The sequence below is a fragment of the Diadema antillarum genome, unplaced genomic scaffold (assembly GCF_040938485.1).
Source record: "Diadema antillarum isolate AM-2024a unplaced genomic scaffold, OU_Dant_1.0 seq00001005_RagTag, whole genome shotgun sequence".
NCBI classification, from domain to species: domain Eukaryota; kingdom Metazoa; phylum Echinodermata; class Echinoidea; order Diadematoida; family Diadematidae; genus Diadema; species Diadema antillarum.
In genome coordinates this window covers 69,344-90,521 of record NW_027271843.1, presented here as the reverse complement: position 1 = coordinate 90,521, position 21,178 = coordinate 69,344, and the positions used below count along the sequence as shown (strand labels likewise).

Here is a 21,178-nt window from a genome sequence, read left to right as displayed (position 1 = left end):
CACGCGTGTGGTTGTATACACTGCCTTTCTTTAAACTCTTCCGGCAATCCTGGGTTTTAGGGAGCTAAATTATTGGCAAGTCACATGATTTTTTTTAGACTTCTAGGATATAGCCAACTCTTCCTATGTAGTAGGGCCCTAACTGTTTAGTTATTCAGACTGCCACTCATTCAGGCTGTTGTTTGAAATTAGACAAGCAAATTGAGTTATCTTCACAAGTTCTCTAACAGTTACACATTTTGAATGGGTTCTTCTTCTTCTTCTTCTGTATATTCTGCCTCCTTCAATCCTGAAGATTCTTGCAGATTTGACAAGATTTGACAAGATTTGACAAGATTCTTGCAGGGTTGACAAGTGCGCAGCCAAATTCAAGAACTGGCACAAATATGTCGTTGAGCCACTCGGCATGAAGAATTAAAATCACATGAAAATATCAACATTTACAATATCTAATGGAAAATTCCAAATAAAAACAACTACAGAAAAGTTACCTCCATGACAACGAGCAGCTAGGTTAGGGCACATTAAGATTTCTCTCCTATGATATTTCTTTTCCTTCTCAGATCGTTACATCTGGTGCCATCCGCCCGAGGTGATTCTACGATGTTTGCCCCCAGGGCAAGGTGCAGAGGGAGGGGTCTGCTCCAGCTGGCGTGGGTCGGTCTGCGATGGCGCTCCACAGTGCGAGTGAGGTTCGCTCCCAGCCCCACGGGGTTCCTCCATCTTGGAGGTCTCCGCACAGCGCTCTACAACTTCATCTACGCCAAGTCCCATGGCGGGAAGTTTGTACTGAGAATTGAAGACACTGATCAGGTATTAAAATCTTGCATTCAAGTATCTGCAAAATTTTCTAGAAGAGAATATGATTTTTGCCATACACTGTATTTTGATTTAATGAATGATGCCATGATGCACAACAACAATTAAATTTGTGCAAAGTCTTAAAGGACAGGTTCACCTTCATAAACATAAGGATTGAGAAAATGCAGCAATATAAGTAGAACACATCAGTGAAAGTTTGAGGAAAATTGGACAATCGATGCAAAAGTTATGAATTTTTAAAATTTTGTGTTGGAACCGCTGGATGAGGAGACTACTGCAGCTTGTGAGTCATATGCGTACAACAGTATAAAGAAAATGTAAAGAAAATTCAACATATTTTCACTTTTTTAGCATAATAAAAGACCACTTGACTTGTCTCTTTCTAAAGGCAGGGGGAATAATATTACCCATAACATATGTCGGTACCGGTAACGAGTAAAGGGAATGTGTACTTTTTTTCAAAAGATGAAATTTTGTGAAATTCTCTTTATATTTTCCTTATATTGTTGTACGCATGTGACATATTGTGTTATTCATACACTGCAGTAGTCTTCTCATCCAGCGGTTACTGCACAAAAACTTCAAAAATTCATAACTTTTGAACGGATTGTCCGATTTTCCTCAAACTTTCAATGATGTGTTCTACTAATATTGCTACAATCGCTCAATCCTTATGTTTATGAAGGTGAACTTGTCCTTTAAAAAACTACTCTACAAATTGCCACAAGATAGAGACTCGGCACCTATTTAATCAAGTGGAGTTAGCTGTATAAGCCAGTTCTCATTTCCTGAATGACCTTCTTTTAGTCTTAGTTGGTTAAGGTTAGGCACTTCGCCCATTTTCAAAGTGACATAGTCCATAAGCTTGCTCAATGAAATAATGTATGGAGTTTATGTTCAAACAGGTTATGAACTCTGAATCCGTAAACAAGGTGAACAGATTGACCTATCATTTCAGCATTAGGAAAAGTATCCATGTCATTGCTTTGCATTTAATGCATTAACTAACTTTTTCTATCATTATTGCCAAATACTGAGCTTAATAAACACTTTGTTGCTGTCAGGTAGATGTGTTAAACACATGTTACACACACGTTGTACATAATATACGAACATGATTTCGTTCTGATTGATAGACAAGACTGGTACCTGGTGCTCTTGATAACCTACATGCCATGCTGGATTGGACTGAACTACATCCTGATGAAGGTGATGATATTTCTAATCAACATAAGTTTTTTGTTTTTAGTTCTTCTTTTTGTGTACTCTTAATTGGTTCCTTGGGATGTGATGACAACGATGAAAAATGACTTGTTTGTAATAATATGCAATGTTGCATATATTGAAGGACATTTTCAAGTTATGCATTTGACCTTAACTACTCTTCCAACATGCCTGTTCTAAATTGGTTTCTATCAAATTAGACAAATGAAAACCTTGATATGATAACCAAAGTGGATCATTTATCTTTCTCCGACTGTTGTGATCAACTGCATCATCAAAAAATCTGCCCCACTTGCATTCAAAGATGGTAGTACATATGGAACTTCATATCTTATCATTGAGCATGTGTCTACTGAATGCTGAAATTTGCAGTGATGCAAGGTGACATGTGGTGATGTGGCTAACACCTTGAATTTTTTCCTCATTAGATACACATCGGGTAATGGGAGATGCAAGGTAATGCATGGTAGTCTGTTGTCCACCTTTTTACGTGGTTGATGCGCTCTGATGCAATGGACGATTTTTAGTAGAAACGGAGTGGGTAACGAAACCTGTGATGTGCTGAAAATCTCAAATTCTTATTGGAAGATTTTGTGCATAATTCAGTTCATCATAAGGCTGTGTGGATGCAGCCTGATCTTATATTTCATACAGCACTGGCATATTATATTCAAAGCCAACCCTATGTACAATTTGTTGTACCACATATAGAATGGCTGTTAGATTAATAGGGCCTAACGGAGACTTTTTTACTGCCAACATTATTCATCATCATCTTGGATTTGTTTGTAATTCTGGCCTGTGTATAAAGTTCAAGTAACCAATTTCTGTTATTAATTTTTGGCTGTAGACCCAATATTCTTGTGATTCATTGTGCTTACAGTTGATACATTGTTGAAACAATTCTGTGCTCATATTTGGAAAAACTTTAATGTACAGTGCAATTCTGAAAGTTTCCTAGTCAAGTTTAACTCTTTTTGAATGGCACTGCATGAAGTAAGTTCTCTTGTCCTTCTTTTAACTCAAAGGACCCGTGGCAGGAGGCAACTACGGACCGTACATTCAGTCAGAACGACTTGAGATATACAAGCACCACATCCAGACCCTTCTAGATGTAAGAGTCTCTTCTTCAATAACTCTACCTGTTTAAAAAAAAAAAGGCTAAGAGCCATTAACTTGAATTGCTAAAATCAAATTTTTCACAAGAGGTTTTGTGCTACTAGGATTTTTCAGTCAAAGTGTTAGAATCACACCTTTGATCTGGATGAAACTCCTGAGAGATTTTTGGAAATTCAGCATTATTATCAAATATTTCCACTTATAACTTGCCTTTTATAATCTAGTAGGTATCAGTTTGTATGTATTTATTGGTGTGTGTGAGTGTGTGTGTATGTACTCTAAACTAGCAGGAATGCGATTTTGACTTTTCTCTCAAAATGAGATCTTACATTCAGTGAAATATTGCTGGGCCCATTCAAAAAAAAAAAGAAAGAAGTTGAATTAATCATTGTGTATTTCTTGCTGTCAAATTGAAGATTGCATATTTGCAATGGTGTAGTTTATACTGGATTCAAAGTCATATAAATATTTGAATTTTTAGAACTGAGTTGAATGTGTGTTTTACTTTCTATAGACCTGCAAGGGCCCTATAGTACCTTTGTGACATGACTGATCTTCAGATCAAGGTGAATTTTCATGTGCACTTTAGATCATTCGTAAACTGGAGAAAAGTTTTGTTCACCTGTCCAGTAAGAGCTGGAACCCTATACCTGTGTGCATGCATCAATTGAAGCACTTCATGACTCAGATATTTACCTTTCCAACTTCAGAATGGCTCTGCCTACAAGTGTTTCTGTTCCTCCCAACGTCTGGATCTCCTGCGCAAGGCAGCGATACGAAACGGCGAGACGCCCCGTTACGACAACAAGTGCCGTCAGGTGTTGCCGGATGAGGCGGACAAGCACTCCAGGGAGGGGAAGAGCCACGTCATAAGATTGAAGGTATATCCATTCTATACAGCACCCACAAAAGATATTTACCATCTGATTGGTCAACTGCTTGTCATGTGACATTCACTAAAAAGTACTATTGCATGCTGTTGAGCGCCAATTTTAGTCAAGAAATAGTTTTGGATATTACACTTTGAAATGATCCCTCTACATATTATACATATGGAGTCGGTGGTAGGCCTGATATCCTCTTGTGCCCATTACATTAGCCCCTGTGAGTTTCACAGTGTATCCTACCTTGGAGAGATGGTGGATGGAATTTCTTAATTTCATTGTAAATATCGGCACAAGTTCAGAAAGAAATATGAAAAATGTCCATTTCAGAAACAAATAGGAGCTGTAATCTTAACGCTTCTTGCCAATTCAATAATTAGTAATAGATAGTGTGATTAGAAGCTTTTGAATATTTTATAACCAAACAAACAAATGTAATATGAACACCAAATGACTCAAATAAGATGTGACTTTTATTCAACCTTATGAAACAGAAACAGTTGGTGACTTGTAAAACTTTTAATGAAAAATATGATACCAAACCAAAGAAATGTGTTTCTAGGGCATACGGGTTAAGTTACCCTTCTCTCTCCCTGACAGCTGTCTTGATTGCACAAAAGATGGCTCTTGCAATGATATGATTTGAGAATGTTTTGTTGGTATACGTTTTCTTATCTTTCTATGTAAACAAATCTGAATAGATAGATAATGGCTGTGAAATACAATGGTTAACAAGCATTAATTTACTGTAAAAGTGGAAATTTTCGCGGTGTTGAAATTTTCGCACATTTCGCACAACAAGAAACTAGCATGAAAATAAAAGCATGCAAATATTTTTGCTTGCCATATGTTCCAGTAGTTGACGTCATGATTCTGTGGAATTAAAAACAAGCAAAAGTAAACTCTTCTTGCCTGGCTGAGCGCAAAAATATCCACTTTTACAGTATGAGATGCATAACATTTATCACAATTTAACTATTACCAATATGAACATCATAAATTCCACACTACATCTATTCCATATCTTAGAGGGAAGGGGATCATTAGTGTGGTGTGAAATATTTGGTAGAAAAGTTGATCGTATTTAGTCCTAAACGAAATCATCTCGAGAATATTAAGAATTTCGTTTCCTCTAATTTTCACTTTTTTTTCACTCTTTCCATGATATCTGTGTAGCTGAATCCTGGAGTTGAGCCTAATGAGGACCTAGTCTATGGCAGAACGCTCTACGATGCAGGTCATATTGAGGGTGATCCAGTAAGTGTAAACTTTTGACCTTTCACAAATGCCAAACATATAAGGTATTGAACATGTCAGTGTTTTCTGCAACATCCCCATGCCCGTAAAATGAAATTCCATCAGTAGATGTTAATCTGTATTGGAATAGGAAGTGACAAACATATCTCAAACAATCTCGAGGTGCTGCTACATGAATAAAAACACTTGGGGATCATCCTGTTTATTTTTTTTCTTCTAAATAATGCTTTTGTAGATGCTGAATTTTCAATAAAAGTGCTGCAGCTACGCAAATGATATTGTTGCAACATGGTATTTTAAAAGTCCATATTAGGGAGTGTTAGAGTGATTTTCCATATGTTTCTTTATGTATTTTGAAATTCTTGTATTGTTAAAGGACAAGTCCACCTTCATATACATGTGGCTTGAGTGAATGCAACAATATTAGTTAAACACATCAGTGAAAGTTTGGGGAAAATCCAACAATCCATTCAAAAGTTATGAATTTTTAAAATATCTGCACAATCACTGCTGGATGAGAAGACTACTACAGTGTATGATGTCACATGCTTTAGAACGATATAAGGAAAATGAAAAGAGAATTTAACAAAACTTTACTTTTTGAATAAAGTGCAAATTTCCTTAACTTGTTACTGACATATGTTAAGGGTACCGGTAATATTATTCCCCCTGCCTTCTGAAAGAGAGAGGTCGAGTGTTCTTTTGTTATGCGAGAAAAGTGAAAAATATGTTGAATTTTCTTTTACTTTCTTTAAATCATTGTACACATGTGACATCACAAGCTATAGTAGTCTTCTCATCTAGCCGTGATTGAGCAGAAATTTCTAAAATTCATAACTTTTGAACCGATTGTACAAATTTCCTCAAACTCTTGCTGATGTGTTCTACTAATATTGCTGCATTCACTCAACCCACATGTCGACGAAGGTGAACTTATCCTTTAACCTGTGACCTCTGCCATCGCTTCGTTGATTTCTTTTTTTCAAAAGTGATCGAGAGGTTTAAAAAAAAAAAATCCCATGTTAGTGAACTATGTTGCTGGCTTTATGTTGTAGCATTCCTGAATGGTGAGAGTAGGAATTTCTCATCATTATGTGGGGGCATTCCTCCTACATGCTCACTTGATTTTTGTTGTTCTCTTTGTTCTTCCACATGTCTTCAGGTACTGATTAAGAGCGATGGCTATCCCACCTACCATTTTGCCAACGTGGTTGATGACCATCTCATGGAAATAACTCATGTCCTGAGAGGCCAGGTAAGATAAGAAGAGAAAGCAGCGGTCATCGGGCGTTATAATGGTCAAGAAATGGTCCCTAATGGAGATTTTGATTATACATCAAAACTACTGCAAGCGTAGATATTTTTGTGTGATTAATTTTTCGCGCTGAGCGGCTCAAAAACATATTCACTGGTTCTTGAATTCGCAATGCGCAATCGTCAACCCATTGAAAATGTGCAGAGAAAATTGTGAAGATACTTTCACAGGTTTTAGAATTCACGCTAGCCAGAAGTAACACGGAATGCGCAAAAATTATTGTACTGCAAAAATGTGTGCAGTTACAGTATAGAAGAATAGGGGTAGTGCAGCGCAGTGAATTATGTAGTATAGATAGCTCTGAATTATTGGACAGGAGTCATATTTCTGCCAGACATTCTACTTTATTTGTCAAAGTGTCTCGCTCATAAGTTCCCTCTTAATTTATGTGATCTAATGGGTAACTTGCAGTGCTTGGGTTAACATCATGGCAGTTAGAAAATTTTTAATGAAACGACAACGGCAAACCTTAATTATTATTCTTTTTCTTTGTATATGTTCATTGATTGACTGGTCTCTTATTTCTACACCAACCAAGATTTCCCAATGTTTTCTAGCAGGGAAGTCCTGTGATTTGTATGTACAAAGGGATTAATAAGTCCTTTTCCCTGACATGTGGACAAAAGAGTGAAGTGAAGCACATCAGGGCCCCATTTCATAAAAAGTCGCTATGATACCAACTCTTGTGTGATTGACAAGTGTCATGCTCCAACATTTGAATCTTAAAGGCACATAGACCCAGTGGTTTAGTTGAATGCGTACGAGGGCGGACGGTGCAAGTTTCCTACAGACACCTATGCTATTGACGGACTCTTCAGTGCTCATGCTTTTTTATACCACTTCCATGAGTCTGAAGAAGTCCGATCCACTGTAGTCAGTGGTCCGATCACAGTTCGGCTCATGATTCGGCTGATGATGACAGCTTTAGCAAACTTCTTCTGTGACGTCATACTAAGAATCGCACACCTTGGCATCACTACAGACTGCATGATGTGCAGAGAAACCAACGAAGACAACGTTACCTAGCGACACCTACTCTTACTCTTGATGACAGCTCAACTTTGTGGCAATCTTCGTATCATTGCTAACGGTGATTGGCACTATCATCCAACAGTGCCCACGCAACTACCAGGTCTTCGCATGTTTAAGTGTTTAAGGGGTTTTTTTTCAAGTATTTTTTGTTTTGTTTGCATTCATTCTTCGTCTATTTTCAATCCAGGAGTGGCTTGCTTCAGTCTCCAAACACCTCTCCCTCTACCAAGCATTTGGATGGCGCCCTCCACAGTTCGCTCATCTCCCGCTGCTCATGAACAAGTGAGGAACTGTGTAATCACTTAATCAGTAGTTGTATTCAAATTGGCAACAGAAACGATACTGTCATTTATAGAGTGAGATTAAAGTAGCATTCTGTTAAGTTTAAATCATTGACCCTTTGATGTATTCCATGGATATACAAAGCATTAGATTCATTATGTTGTGACACTTGTTATTCTCTAAACATCCTTTAGTCATTTTGTATGTTGTATTATTGATACCTTTCAGAGTTATTCATTATGATAGTAACAGCTAGTTCTACACACACACATTACCACCTTAAACAGACACTGTTTAACACTGTGGTGGCTCAGTTTGTAAGCTTTGCTGACAGAGCATTACCATCATGTTCAAAAAGTTGACAAAATACTTAGCATGCAAAATGTTTGAGCAATTTGATGTTACTATCAGGAAATCTATGAAGAAGATCACTACGCTTTAATATGTGCTCTGGAATAAACCATTTGCAGTAAGGTTTATCTTATCATACACTGCTTGTCTATGTGCACATATCAAGTACTTATATGGCAAATCCTAATGCAGATTTTTACCCTTTTGAGCATTTATGTTTATTTTCAACTCTGATAGAATAATACTTCATTTCTACACAATATCAGAGACTGAGGAACATTCAGTTCAGATTTTCCAAACTGGTAACATTTTTATGCCTCCGCAACGAAGTGGCCGGAGGCATTATGTTTTCGGGTCGTCCGTCCGTCCGTCCCGTTTTGTTTTTGTCGATATCTCAAGAACCATGTGGTGGTTTTACATCAAACTTGGTATGAGGGTATATCCTTAGGGGATAATACTTTGTGTGGATTTTAGGGTCACAGGGTCAAAGGTCAAAGGTCACAGGTTATTTTGTGAAAAAAAAATTGAAATTTCATGTTTTTCTCCATGTCTTACAAATGGTTCAAGGTATCTTCATGGAACTTTAATAGTATATATGCTTGTACCGATGGGCAGTGATTATCTAGGGAAGTTGGGGGTCATGGGTCAAAGGTCAGGGGGTCAAAGGTCAAGGTCAGCTCCTCAAAATATCACCACTTTCCTTAAAATGCAATATGCCTGAAGGTTTTTTTTTTTTTTTTTTTAACTTGATGTATGGCATGTATTACCCAATATATATTTTGGGGGAAGTTTCTTGCCAAAAGGTCAAAGGTCAAAAGGTAAAAGGTCAAGTGGAAGTGCTAAATTGCACTTTTTCCTCCATATCTTGAAAGTAACTCAAGGTATCATCATGAAACTTACATATTTATGCATGTTCAACCTAACAGTGATTCTCTTTGGAACTGTGAGGTCAAAGGTCAAAGGCCAGGTTTAGATAATGCTATTTTCCCATTTGATACTGAAATTATACTTTTTCTCAATACCTTCAAAATTACTCAATGCATAGACTTATAAAAGGGTCAAAAGTCAAGTAAAAATCATCAGTTCCCCAAATACCTGCACTCTGACATTTTAATCATTCATCCAATTGAACCTAGTTCTAGGAAAGTGAACATTCAGCACATTTGTGTCAAACCTGTCATTTTAATATTCTGCCAATTGTGTGAAACTGTCATCACACATTGTCAAGACATTGTACTATAGACCTATTAGGAGAACCATGCATTATGGCGGAGGCATATCAGTAGCCGTAGCGATATATCTAGTTAAAGTCTACCTTTGAGAAGAACTGGCCAGTAGAATAGATTTACTGCACCTATTATTTCAAAATGCATATGTTATGTGTGTTGATTTATGTAGGAATGCGTTTGGTATCTGTTTTCTGGGAAGCTGCCAGATTTTTTCTAGGAAAAAAGTGAATTTTCAGCATGTTGTGACAAACAGTAGCAAATGTTGTGGTAAAATTCTCTTTCTCTGTATATTTGCATTCTTGCAGGGATGGCAGTAAATTGTCCAAGCGACAAGGAGACATTTTTGTGGAGAGTTTCAAGGTATGTGCAATGTTGAAGAATTATTTTTGAAGAATTTATATTGTACCTGAGAGGTTTTGGCTGCAATGGAAGCTACTCAGCTTCTCTGAAGTTTTTTCAGCTGTCATTAAAGTAAGAATATTTCAATAACCATCATTTTGATAGTGGTCCAGTAAAATGAAAAAGCCTTGTAATGCCCCCTAGAAAATGACACTGGTTGAGTGGTGATGTTATTTTCAATTTCTCTCCAGGGCAATCAAAAGAAAAAAAAAAAAAGAATATATGAAATGTTTGTGTCATTTAGAATAACTTATATCATGTTTGACTTTTCAAGCCTATTCTTCAATATGCATTTATCATGTTAAATACTTATGATTATTTCGACTTCCTTTTCTTCATGTTCATTTGATCTTTTATATGTCATCCACAGACGCAGGGGTATTTACCAGAATCTGTGCTGAACTTCATCACCTTCTGTGGATCTGGTTTCGAAGACAACCGGAGGATACGGAATCTGGAAGAATTAACTCAGGAGGTATTATATGAGAAGCAGTTACATAATGTTAAACATGAAATTGATAGAAAGATTGATAATGTGTTGCTCTGGAAATATGAAATAACACCGAAGAAAAGAGTCAAGTTATGAGAGTGAAAATTTTGTTAAAACCAACAGAGAATAAGAAAGTTGTGGAATTAGTGGAGTGTCTCGTGTCTTCATGAAACAGTGAAGTTTGTCGTGGTCATGTATAACAGATTTTATTAGGAATCAAGATTAGCATATAATGATGTCATCATCTCATTGGCCCGAATTCACGAAGGTGGTTTAACTTTGGACCATGGTTTAAATGTAAGCCATGGTTTAAAATGAGCGTGAAATAGGCATATCTTTCACTTGCACGTATCAGCTCACAATTTTTCTTGGACATCTCGGCCTTGATCAGGCAAAACTACGTATCTCGTTTGAAGCGATTTTGAGATATTCACATTTAAAGTGTAAACGCCTGCCATTTAACAGAGAGTGATTTAGAATTGTGTTCTATGACAAAAAGGAAACTTTTATGTTTTATCTAATTCAAAATACATGTTCATTGCCACATATTTAAGTCTATTAACCCGTTGAGGACGAGTCCCGAGTATACTTGGGCAGGTATCTATGGGAAATTCATGTTGTAGCAAAATCAAACCGTCTTCAACGGGTTAAAAGATACGTAGTTCTGCCTAATCATGAGAATCCCATAGATTGTGTACAAATACGACACGCGCGTATGGATCGGAACTTAAGATACCCGGTACATAGTTCTGCCATCCGCTCAAGCTGCCTCAGTGAAGGAGTACGATCAGGCAAAACTACGTGACTATAGCAGTTACGTAGTTCTGCCTGCTCAATGACGTCTTTTTTCCCAAAAACCTTGATATTTGAGAATTTTATTTTAAAAATGACAAAGAGTTACATCATATTTTAACATATTAAGCATGATGTTATGAAATTTAAATAAGCCCAGAAAATAAAAAATGTCAAACAATCGAGATACGTAGTTCTGCCAAATCACGGCCGATCTGTTGGCATACACAATCTGTCAATCATGGATTTACGCAGAAGAAATTTGCATAAACCATGGTTTTAATTGAAACCACCTTTGTGAATTCGGGTCATTAGGTCTGTGGCAGAAGTGTCTGTGTGTAGGTTTGTACATTATGAAAATCCATTATGTGTATTGTGATCATGACAAATAACTGAGAATACTGGAACTTTGAATTTATAAAACTCCTTTGTTTACCTCAACTTTACATGTGCCTTTTATGATTATTGACATAAGGTGGATTCCGTGCATTCATGCGCTTTTGCAATGTACACACAGACATCATGTAGGCCTATTGATCTTGATGAATGGTATCTTATGCTTGGCTGAGTCTGAGTCCACTTTGTACGTCACCACCCAACATTCCATATTTTTATTTGATCATTATTTTGGCTTTGAGTCAACTCCTGCTCTTCATCTTGAATCCCTCTGAAAACTGGTATTTGAGAATGAGATTCTTGGCACTGACTGGAACTCAGAGGCTGCAGGAAAGATTAAAGGGACATATTAGATAATTACATTCTTTTGTACAGGTTGAAAAGTGTGCATTTATGTTCCTTTCTCCCTTCACAATTTGGTACCGGTAATTCTTCTGCTATGCTGCAACCCTTCCAAACTGATCCTTTAGCCAATTCTTGCTTTCATGCATATTCTTCATGAACAGTGTTGTATATTAGCTTTTTTAGTTGTTCTACACTGCCAACATGTATTTTATATATGTATATTCATGTCTATAATACACTAATATTTTATGGAGGCAGTATATTTTCTTTTATAAAATAATGTTCAGTTCATTTTAGCTGAATTGGGTGAAAGCCAAATGGAGTAATCTTGTCTCTTGATATCTTCAGTTTTCGCTGGACAGAGTGACCACCCACTCAGCCGTGCTGGACATGGAACTGCTTGACCAGGCCAATCAAGGTCACATCAAGAGGCTGATGGGGTCACATGAAGGTCAACAGCGGCTCTTCGCAGAGCTGCGCCAGATCGTCATCGAAACCTTCAGCGGACGGTGAGAAACCCGAAAGAAGAATTTGTGGTACCAAGGTGTCAGTACTGCAGAGATTATATTTTCCCAAAGCATGCAACACTGAGGGAAAAATTGTCTTGATGGGGAAAATATCCCAAGGGATTATCAATCTTTATACTACAATGATAGACAAAGCAATATTTGTTACATGATATGGTCTACATAAACACACCCAAATCATGTGATTCTTTCCCATCTGGCAGCCAGCCAAATTCTAGAAATATATCACCTGTCATGACATTAAAGGGGCATTCCAGACGATTTTCATAATTTCTCATCATGTAGTACATAAACGACAACTCCATGTACAGATTTGTGGAATTTAATGTGGTTCTTGAGCAGAGAAACAACACTTTGAAAAACCTTAAACAAATTACGCTGAACAAGGATGATGACATAGGAGGCTCACATATTTCAGAAATGTAGCAGTGTAATTCCATTACAATACCACTTGCTTGCGAGGTCACCTGTGTATGATCTATGCATGCCTTCTTTTGTTCTAATTCCTCAAGCCCCAACTCATGTGTTCTTATTGTTGTCTCTGCCATGTCATCATCCTTGTTCATTGCAATTTGTTCTAAATTTTGAAAATATTATTCTTCTTCATCGCAATTATCATAGCTTCTGAAACTCTGTCCTCAGTATAAAGTAATTTATAGTTGTTCAATTGTAAAAATATGAAAAAATCACCCGGAGGTCTCCTTTAATGCCCACAATGTAACAATTTCAGTCCTTGCTATAGTCATGTGATTGCATTATGACGAATCAATAAGCAGTATCTAAATAGACCATTTACTAGTAATATAAAGTAATTAATAATGTGCTGCTAGTTTGATATCCAGAGTAATCTGCCCAGTGAAAGTGAATGGAAATCTTAACCCGTTGAAGACGAATCCTGAGTATACTCGGGCAAGTGTCTATGGGAAACGCGTGTTTGTAGCAAAATCAGTCCATCCTCAACGGGTTAAGAGCTCACACAAGAGGCCTTCCTTTGTCAAAGAGACAAGAGAAAAAGGCTGTTGAATGCTTATGTGTCCGTTTGTACAGCCCGAGTAAAAAACCTGGTGCCTATTAATGCCAAATGTCATTTCCAGATAAGAATTTGCTGAAATATTTGGGCAAGAGAAAAAGGCTGTGAATTTCTTGTGTATTCATTTCTACAGCTTGAGCAGAAATTTGACGTCTGGTAACACCACAATGTCATCTCTAGATTAGAAATTGCTGTATATGGGAATGTGTGTAGAAGAGGATTATTGCATCAAATAAAGAGTATATTAAAATGTTTCTTACCGACAGAGATGACGGAGTACTCCGTGACATGGATGACATCTACCTGAAGAGAATTCTACTCGCTAGAATGGTAAGATGTTAATCCAGATCTATCATATTCCATTTCTCTTTTTAGCTCACCTGAGCTGAAGGCTCAAGTGAGCTATTGTGATCACTCATCGTCCGCCGTGCGTCATGCGTTGTCCTTCATGCACCAGCGGTCATTCCTAAAGTTTTTACATTTTCATCTTCTTCTTAAAATCCCCTTGACAGATTTACCAAACTTGGCAGGTAGCATCCCTACGGGGATTGGATCTCGATTTTTTCAAATGTACCGTGCCCATCTGGGGATGGCAGGGAGCCTAGCCCCCCCCCCCCCCCCCCCCCCCCCCCCCCCGCTCCAATTAAAGGGCAAGTTCACCTTCATAAACATAAGGATTGAGAGAATGTAGCAAAATTAGTAGAACACATCATTGAAAGTTTGAGGAAAATTGGACAATCCGTTCAAAAGTTATGAATTTTTGAAGTTTTTGTGCAGTAACCGCTGGATGAGAAGACTACTGCAGTGTGTGAATAACTTAGATGTCACATGCGTACAACAATATAAAGAAAATATAAAGAGAATTTCACAAAATTTCATCTTTTGAAAAAGTACACATTCCCCCGACTCGTTACCGACAAATGTAATGGGTAATATCATTCCCCCTGCCTTTAGAAAGAGGCAAGTCAAGTGCTCTATTATTATGCGAAAAAAGTGAAATTATGTTGAATTTTCTTTACATTTTCTTTATACTGTTGTACGCATATGACTCACAAGCTGTAGTAGTCTCCTCATCCAGTGGTTCCAACACAAAAATTTTAAAAATTCATAACTTTTGCATCGATTGTTCAATTTTCCTCAAACTTTCACTGATGTGTTCTACTAATATTGTTGCATTCTCTCAATCCTTATGTTTATGAAGGTGAACTTGTCCTTGAAGGAATCTTTACACATCTTCTATAGAACCAGAAGTGATAGAGCTAAGTTAATACTATGAGTAAGTACATTTTTGATGACTGCATTTTCAAGTTTTTTCATGGGGGATCCAGGAGTGTCCTCAATACTTTCAGTGTACCATTTTGGGTAATATTTTGCATTTTTGTCGTGACCCGACAGAACTGTGTTATCACAGCATTATTTCACACATTTCTTGTGCTTATGCCTCCATTCCAGAGCAAAAGTCAACAGTTTCTACAGTCATATTGAAACTATGTTTTAAGAGATGGTGTTTTAAACATAACAATAACTTCATCTTCATCCTTGGTAGGATCACATCAGCCAGCTGAGGGATCTGACAGGAGCTGACTACACTTTCCTATGGCTGACCCCTGACCTTTCCCCTACGCAGTTCACCTCCATCACCCAACATGCAGGTAGGTCTCCATGGTTAAGAAAATGATGTATCTTTACTGGTGATTTCAGGCTGATGTGTGCTCACAAATCCTGTGCAGTGGAAACTCATTATAAAGAGATTGGATATCATATAACCCTCTTATAGCAAGATGATTTTGCAGATTCCAACTCTTTATATTTCTTTGTTTTTGTCCCGTGATATAGTGAGAAATCTGATATTTAACAAGATAATTGTCATGGTTTTCAAGTCCTCATTATAACAAGGCTCCCCTGTATTTCATCAAATTTTAAGGTGTCACTGTTTTGATGATCTGTTTCAAATTAAATCTTGATTATCATCATCACTAAGATCAGAGAACATTCATCTTTGTAGTCATCAAACCTCTCACTTGATCAGAATGTTCACACACACACGGACGTGACATAGTGGTACTACATGAATTACATCAGCTTTCACAGGAGTTTGAAATTCAGTAATTTGCTTTTGTATGTCCCATCTTGATGAAAGCCATCATCATGATATTATTCTAGCTATCGAAGTCAAATTGAATACAGTGTGAAATTGCGCATTAAACGATAAGAAGTGGTCTGACACTGACGACATACTGTTACAAGGTGTATATTTCTTGTTATTTTTGTGGGATAAGGGCAGTGGTGTTTTGAGACTCAATGAGACTTGAGTGACAGAACCGATAAGGGTAATTTCTCCTGGGTTTTGTTTTTTCTGCTTGTAAACCGCAGACCGTGTTCTGTCATCTGCCTCGGACTGCCTCTTGTTCCTGGATGCCCAAGACTTCCAGAAGGCAACCCTGGCTCCAGAGCTCAAGACCTGTTGCTCCTGCCACCCAGAGGTCAAGTACGCCCACTGCATGAAGCTGCTTCGACTGGCCTTGAGTGGCAGGATGGTAAGACACCTAGTCCTCATCAATTTTAACCCGTTGAGGACGAGTCCCGAGTATACTCGGGCAAGCGTCTATGGGAAATGCGTGTTTTAGCAAAATGAAACCATCCTCAACGGGTTAAGATGTGCAAGTACAAGTATAGCTACAGTGCTGACAGCTTATGGGCGATCAATGAACGTAATGCATACTTCATACATGTTCTATCATTACACATGCTGAGAAAAAGATTGTCTTCAGGCAATAAATGCTTCAAAGTTTGTTTGTTGCTGTTGCATTTTACTTAAGTGATACTCACAAAATGGGCAAAATGTACAACTTTCAACATTTGGTTTAGTTGGTGCCAGTACCATATTCTTTTAGCTTGTGAATGAACTATTATATGAGCAGGCATGTCTTTAACGTCATAATCAGCGTGAGAGCACATTGGCATGGACAGACTGCAGGGTGAATCGAAATGAAACAGATGTCACTACCACTTACACAACACACATCATGACGTAAGGCTAACTTGGATTGCTTTTTGTTGAAAAATGGGATGTATCCTCATCAAATGTGCAGAGAGTATGAACACATTTGTATATATGTGTAGAGGCAGATTCTGAGACAAAATACAGCTTAAACTTGATTTAATTTAGTCACATATTTGGCAGAGGACACTGAATGCAAAAAAAAAAACACCTTTCTCTCCCTGTTTATAAAATCTACTATAGAACTTGTCTGCTTGTGTGTAGTCCATGTCAGAATGAAGTCTAAGATGCTGTTTAATGAACTCTTTTTATTTCTAATTAATACATTTCATGTATAATAGAGGCCGAAGACATTTTTTTTTCTGCTGTTGCCCCTACAACTCCAATTAGAATTTGTAATTTTCTTATACACTGTGTTATGCCGAGGCCGCCGTCTCAGTCAAGTACACTGCTTGTTGATGACGTTCACCTCCACCTGTACCTCAAAATAAGTCAATGTTTACTTCTTTCATGTACCTGTGTGTCTACATATGTCTTTAGTAAGTTTAGTCATCACCTTTTTTTGTCATATTTTAGTCAAATTATTGTTGATCTATTACATTTTTTTTTTATTTTTACAAGTGGACAAATAATCAAGTTGAACTGAACTGAAAATGGAAATTAAGTCTTCTGTTTGTATGAACTTATGTTGGTTGTGTTTGCATTCCATGTAATTTTGCCAAATAGTTATATAAAGAACGTCAGTAGTTTTATTCACTGCATATATCTTTCCTCTATTCTGTTTCTCTCTCCGTGCAGCGAGGTCCAGCAGTTGCCGAGATGATTGAAATTCTTGGGAAAGAGGAGACACTGAGGAGGATGCAGTTGGCCCTTGATTTGGTACAGAGGTGACAGTTGCTGTGCCAACCAGAAGATGCCTTTCTAACCGGTGGTATTTCCCAGCCAGAGACCTTGCCTAGTGCAGATTTTGTTGGAAAGGAAGTATAAAAAGCCCACTGTCAGTAAATTGGAGGAGTGGTGAATGAGAGCCCATGAAGTGAAAAACCACTTTGCGTACAGTTCTTCCAGGAACTGCATGTTTACCTCTTTTCCTGCAAGATCTCGAAATTACCACAGACTCCATGCATTGCTCACAAGGCTGTGGCATACAATAAGTTAATCACTGAGAAGTTGAAGCCTGCCTGTGGAGAAACATTTGATGGACAAATTCACCCAAATATATGTGTGGATTGAGTGAATGCAGCAATATCAGTTGAACAAATCAGTGAAAAATTGAGGAAAATTGGACAATCCATTCAAAAGTTATGAACTTTTAAAGTTTCATTGCCACCATCGCTGGATGAGAAGACTACAACAGTTTGTGACATCACTGCAGGACAAGGATATTTCATTTTTTTATTATGAGAAGTTCACATTCCCCCGATTTGTAACTGACACATGTCAAGGGTGAGTTTGTTCCCCCTGCTTTCTGAAAGAGGTAAGTCAAGTGCTCTTTCATCATGAAATGCTATAAATACGAAAATATGTTCAAGATATGCATGCATATATATTTTGGTGAACTTGTCCCATAAATTATGCTTAATTCTTCTGATTAATCTTCACTATATTCACCATATAATTAATTTCATTTTAATAGAAATGGATGCATATGTCCTTTTAATGTAGTTTTTTTATGGAGCACCATGTGTTTTGCCTTTCACTTCAGAATTCTATTAATGAGCATGCATATATCCTCTCATATTGCAAAATTTGAAACTATAATTTCAACAGACAGCGTTCACAAACTTATGACAAAGTCTACATTCAACGTCAGATTTGAGATGTCATTAATCAGTTGATTTCTTTGTGGTCGACCAAATATGTCCACTCAATAATACCAAATATACACAAAGTTTGCCTTTCACCTGGTTCAAACACTTGAAGAGAAAGTGTAAAGGAAGACACAAAGCAATGACTTTCATTTCAATTCACAATGAGAAAAGGTGGACTTGTTTATTTAACGTTCACAATGACTCCACTAACCAATTAACCATGGCTACACACCAACCCATTTTTTTGTAGGTATCAGTTTTTCCATTTTTTACTAGTCCATTCCTGAAAAAGTTACTGTGCCCTGTTTCATAAAGCTGTTCGTAAAGTTACGAACAACTTATGAGCGACTGGTGATCAGTTGCAAAGTGCTATACTTACTAGAATTTCAATGATTCACCACAAGAACTGATCACCAGTCGCTCGTGAGTTGTTCGTAACTTTACGAACAACTTTATGAAACAGGGCCCTGGTCTGATAGTGATTTTTACTGGTCAGGGACTGTCGGACCAGTGCCATTGTGCAGCCTTGAATCAACATGAGACAAAGAACACCAACACAGTGCCATTGCGTGCACGTCACTACCCATACCTGTAGATGTCCTTCTGCTGATACGTCCAGACAGGCAGTATCCACGTGACTTAAGAAGTTTATTTACAGGGATAGGAATTCTCTGGTAGAAAGCTGCATGTCTCCTCCTGTAGAGGCAGGCAGAGGTGTGGAATGGCTGCTCAGATGAGGGGGACAAGCAAGTCTTTGTTTCACTTAGGACCTCATACAGGTCAATGAACACGTTTAGATGAAAGGGACAAACTGGTCTTTGTTTCACCTAGTAAGGTCCAGGCCTAATAAATAATGCCATAGATACACAGGTCAATCCCGTGTGATCGAGGATTTATTGTTCCCCCTTCCTGCCTTGACTATTTTATTGCTTCCTGCCTGTGCCCCAGTATATTACAGTGTAGAGAAATGTGCTGTAGTGTAAGGTACCGTATACAACTCTGCAGAAAACATAGAGTAGTTTGGGCAATGTGTGAATTCAACACATAGATATACATGTATATGCTTATTCAATAGTCATAATTACCAGTAAAACGATGTGGTTGGGTGAGGAATGAGAAGTTGTTAACAATATTGTCCTGTCACAATCACCACTGGCTGAACAATTGCTGTCTCTGGCAATACTGCAAAAGTGGATATTTTCGCGCGACTAATTTTTCGCGCTTGGCCGGGTAAGAAGAGTTACGCGTGTTTTTAATTCCGCGGAATCAAGACATCACGCACAGGAACATGGCAAAGCAAAAATATTCGTGTGCTTTTATTTTCGCGGTAGTTTCTGGTTGCGCGAAATACGCGAAATTTTCAACACCGCGAAAATTTCCACTTTTACAGTATAGGAATATGTTAAAGTACAAGAGGACCACAGACCTGCCATAAAGCAATGTGTATATAAAAGGGGCAGGGTTATGAGGATTGGGGAACATTATCATTGTCGGAAGAGGTAAAGCTTGTTTCATAATCAGCATCACTGTCTCTTCTCTCGTCAACATAGTTGTCTTCACCATCACTGAGGTAGAACGTGCAGTGGATGAGCATATCCTGGTGGAAAGTGCGCTCCTTGTCTGTTTTATGTTGCCTGACAACAAAGACTGGTGAATCAGCAATCTTGCTGACCACGACATAAGGGGTCTCCTCCCATCTGTCACCTATCTTGTGACGCCTCCGTTGGCCTTTCCTTGCCACCAGGACAACATCCCCAGCTGAGAATGAAATGGGCCTTGTTCTCTTGTCATGATTCGCCTTTTGTTTTGCCCTTGCCTCTTGCGCATTGGGCTCTGCAAGATGGTGAGCATCTTCAAGAGATCTCCGCAGGCCTGCTGCATAGTCTGCTTCATTCGCATGTTGGTCCCCTTCCCCCTCATTCAGTGACAAGTCTAGGGGTATCCTTGGTTCCCTGCCAAATAGCAGATGAAATAGGGAGATACCTGTTGAAGCATGTTTTGTGCAGTTGTATGCATGATTGAGTGTCTCTACATGTTCCTTCCAGTTTGACTTCAGGGATGGCTGCAGTGCTGTGCAATATTGAGAAGTGTGCTGTTAAACCGCTCAGTCATGCTATTTCCTTGTGGATGGTGAGGTGTTGTCCTGCTCTTGGTCATCCCCAGCAGACCGCATAGCTCATGGATGACTGCAGCCTCAAAGCATTTTCCCTGATCAGAATGGATCCTCTCTGGGATGCCATAGTGGGTGATGTATTTCCTCCAGAGGGTTTGAGCAACTGTCAAGGCAGTTTGATCACGCATTGGGAAGGCTTGTGCACTGTGGGTGAAGTGGTTGGTTATGACAAGTATCTTTTCAAAACCTCCTTCAGATGTTTCTAGGCTCAAGAAGTCTTATAGACAGACCAGCTCCTTACGTTGAGAGGTTTGAATGTTGGTGAGGGGAGTCTTTCCTATGCGGTTCAATGATCTTCCTCAGGGTTCATCTCTTGCATCGATGTAGGTGCCTCTTTAAGCCATACCAACCCAGTAGCAGCAACTTGTGACAAGTTCTAGTGTACGTTCATATCCCAGGCGCGCCATCTGGTCATGTGTATTCCAAAGGGCCTTATTCCTCAAGCATTTTGGGATTACAGGAACAGAGGCAGCCTTGTCATTGTTCCCAATGTCTCTGTCTGTCTCTGAGGTCACTTGTTCGTCTAGATCATGGGTTTTGCTGTCTACCTGTGCTGAATTCAGCTGAACTGCATGGTGTTCCCTTGATACCTAATCGAGCATCAGCTTGACCTCCTGTAATTTTTCTTCTCTGAGCAATGGGTAATTTCCAAGTTACATTGAGCCAGATCGTTCACCCACCGCTGTCCATGTATGTCAA

At 38.3% G+C, this 21,178-nt stretch overlaps 1 protein-coding gene across 1 annotated transcript; it reads left to right on the top strand.

Annotated features, from left to right (window-relative positions):
* The first annotated feature begins 575 nt into the window (after positions 1 to 575).
* LOC139742568 (nondiscriminating glutamyl-tRNA synthetase EARS2, mitochondrial-like) lies at positions 576 to 17,393 on the top strand. The gene is made up of 14 exons (XM_071653100.1): positions 576 to 813; positions 1,959 to 2,031; positions 3,075 to 3,160; positions 3,876 to 4,046; positions 5,226 to 5,306; positions 6,469 to 6,561; positions 7,841 to 7,935; positions 9,821 to 9,875; positions 10,285 to 10,389; positions 12,286 to 12,446; positions 13,761 to 13,824; positions 15,041 to 15,146; positions 15,868 to 16,031; positions 17,294 to 17,393. Exons 1-14 carry the CDS (start codon positions 604 to 606, stop codon positions 17,384 to 17,386), a joined length of 1,557 nt encoding a protein of 518 aa, XP_071509201.1. The 5' UTR covers positions 576 to 603; the 3' UTR covers positions 17,387 to 17,393.
* Positions 17,394 to 21,178: the final 3,785 nt, after the last annotated feature.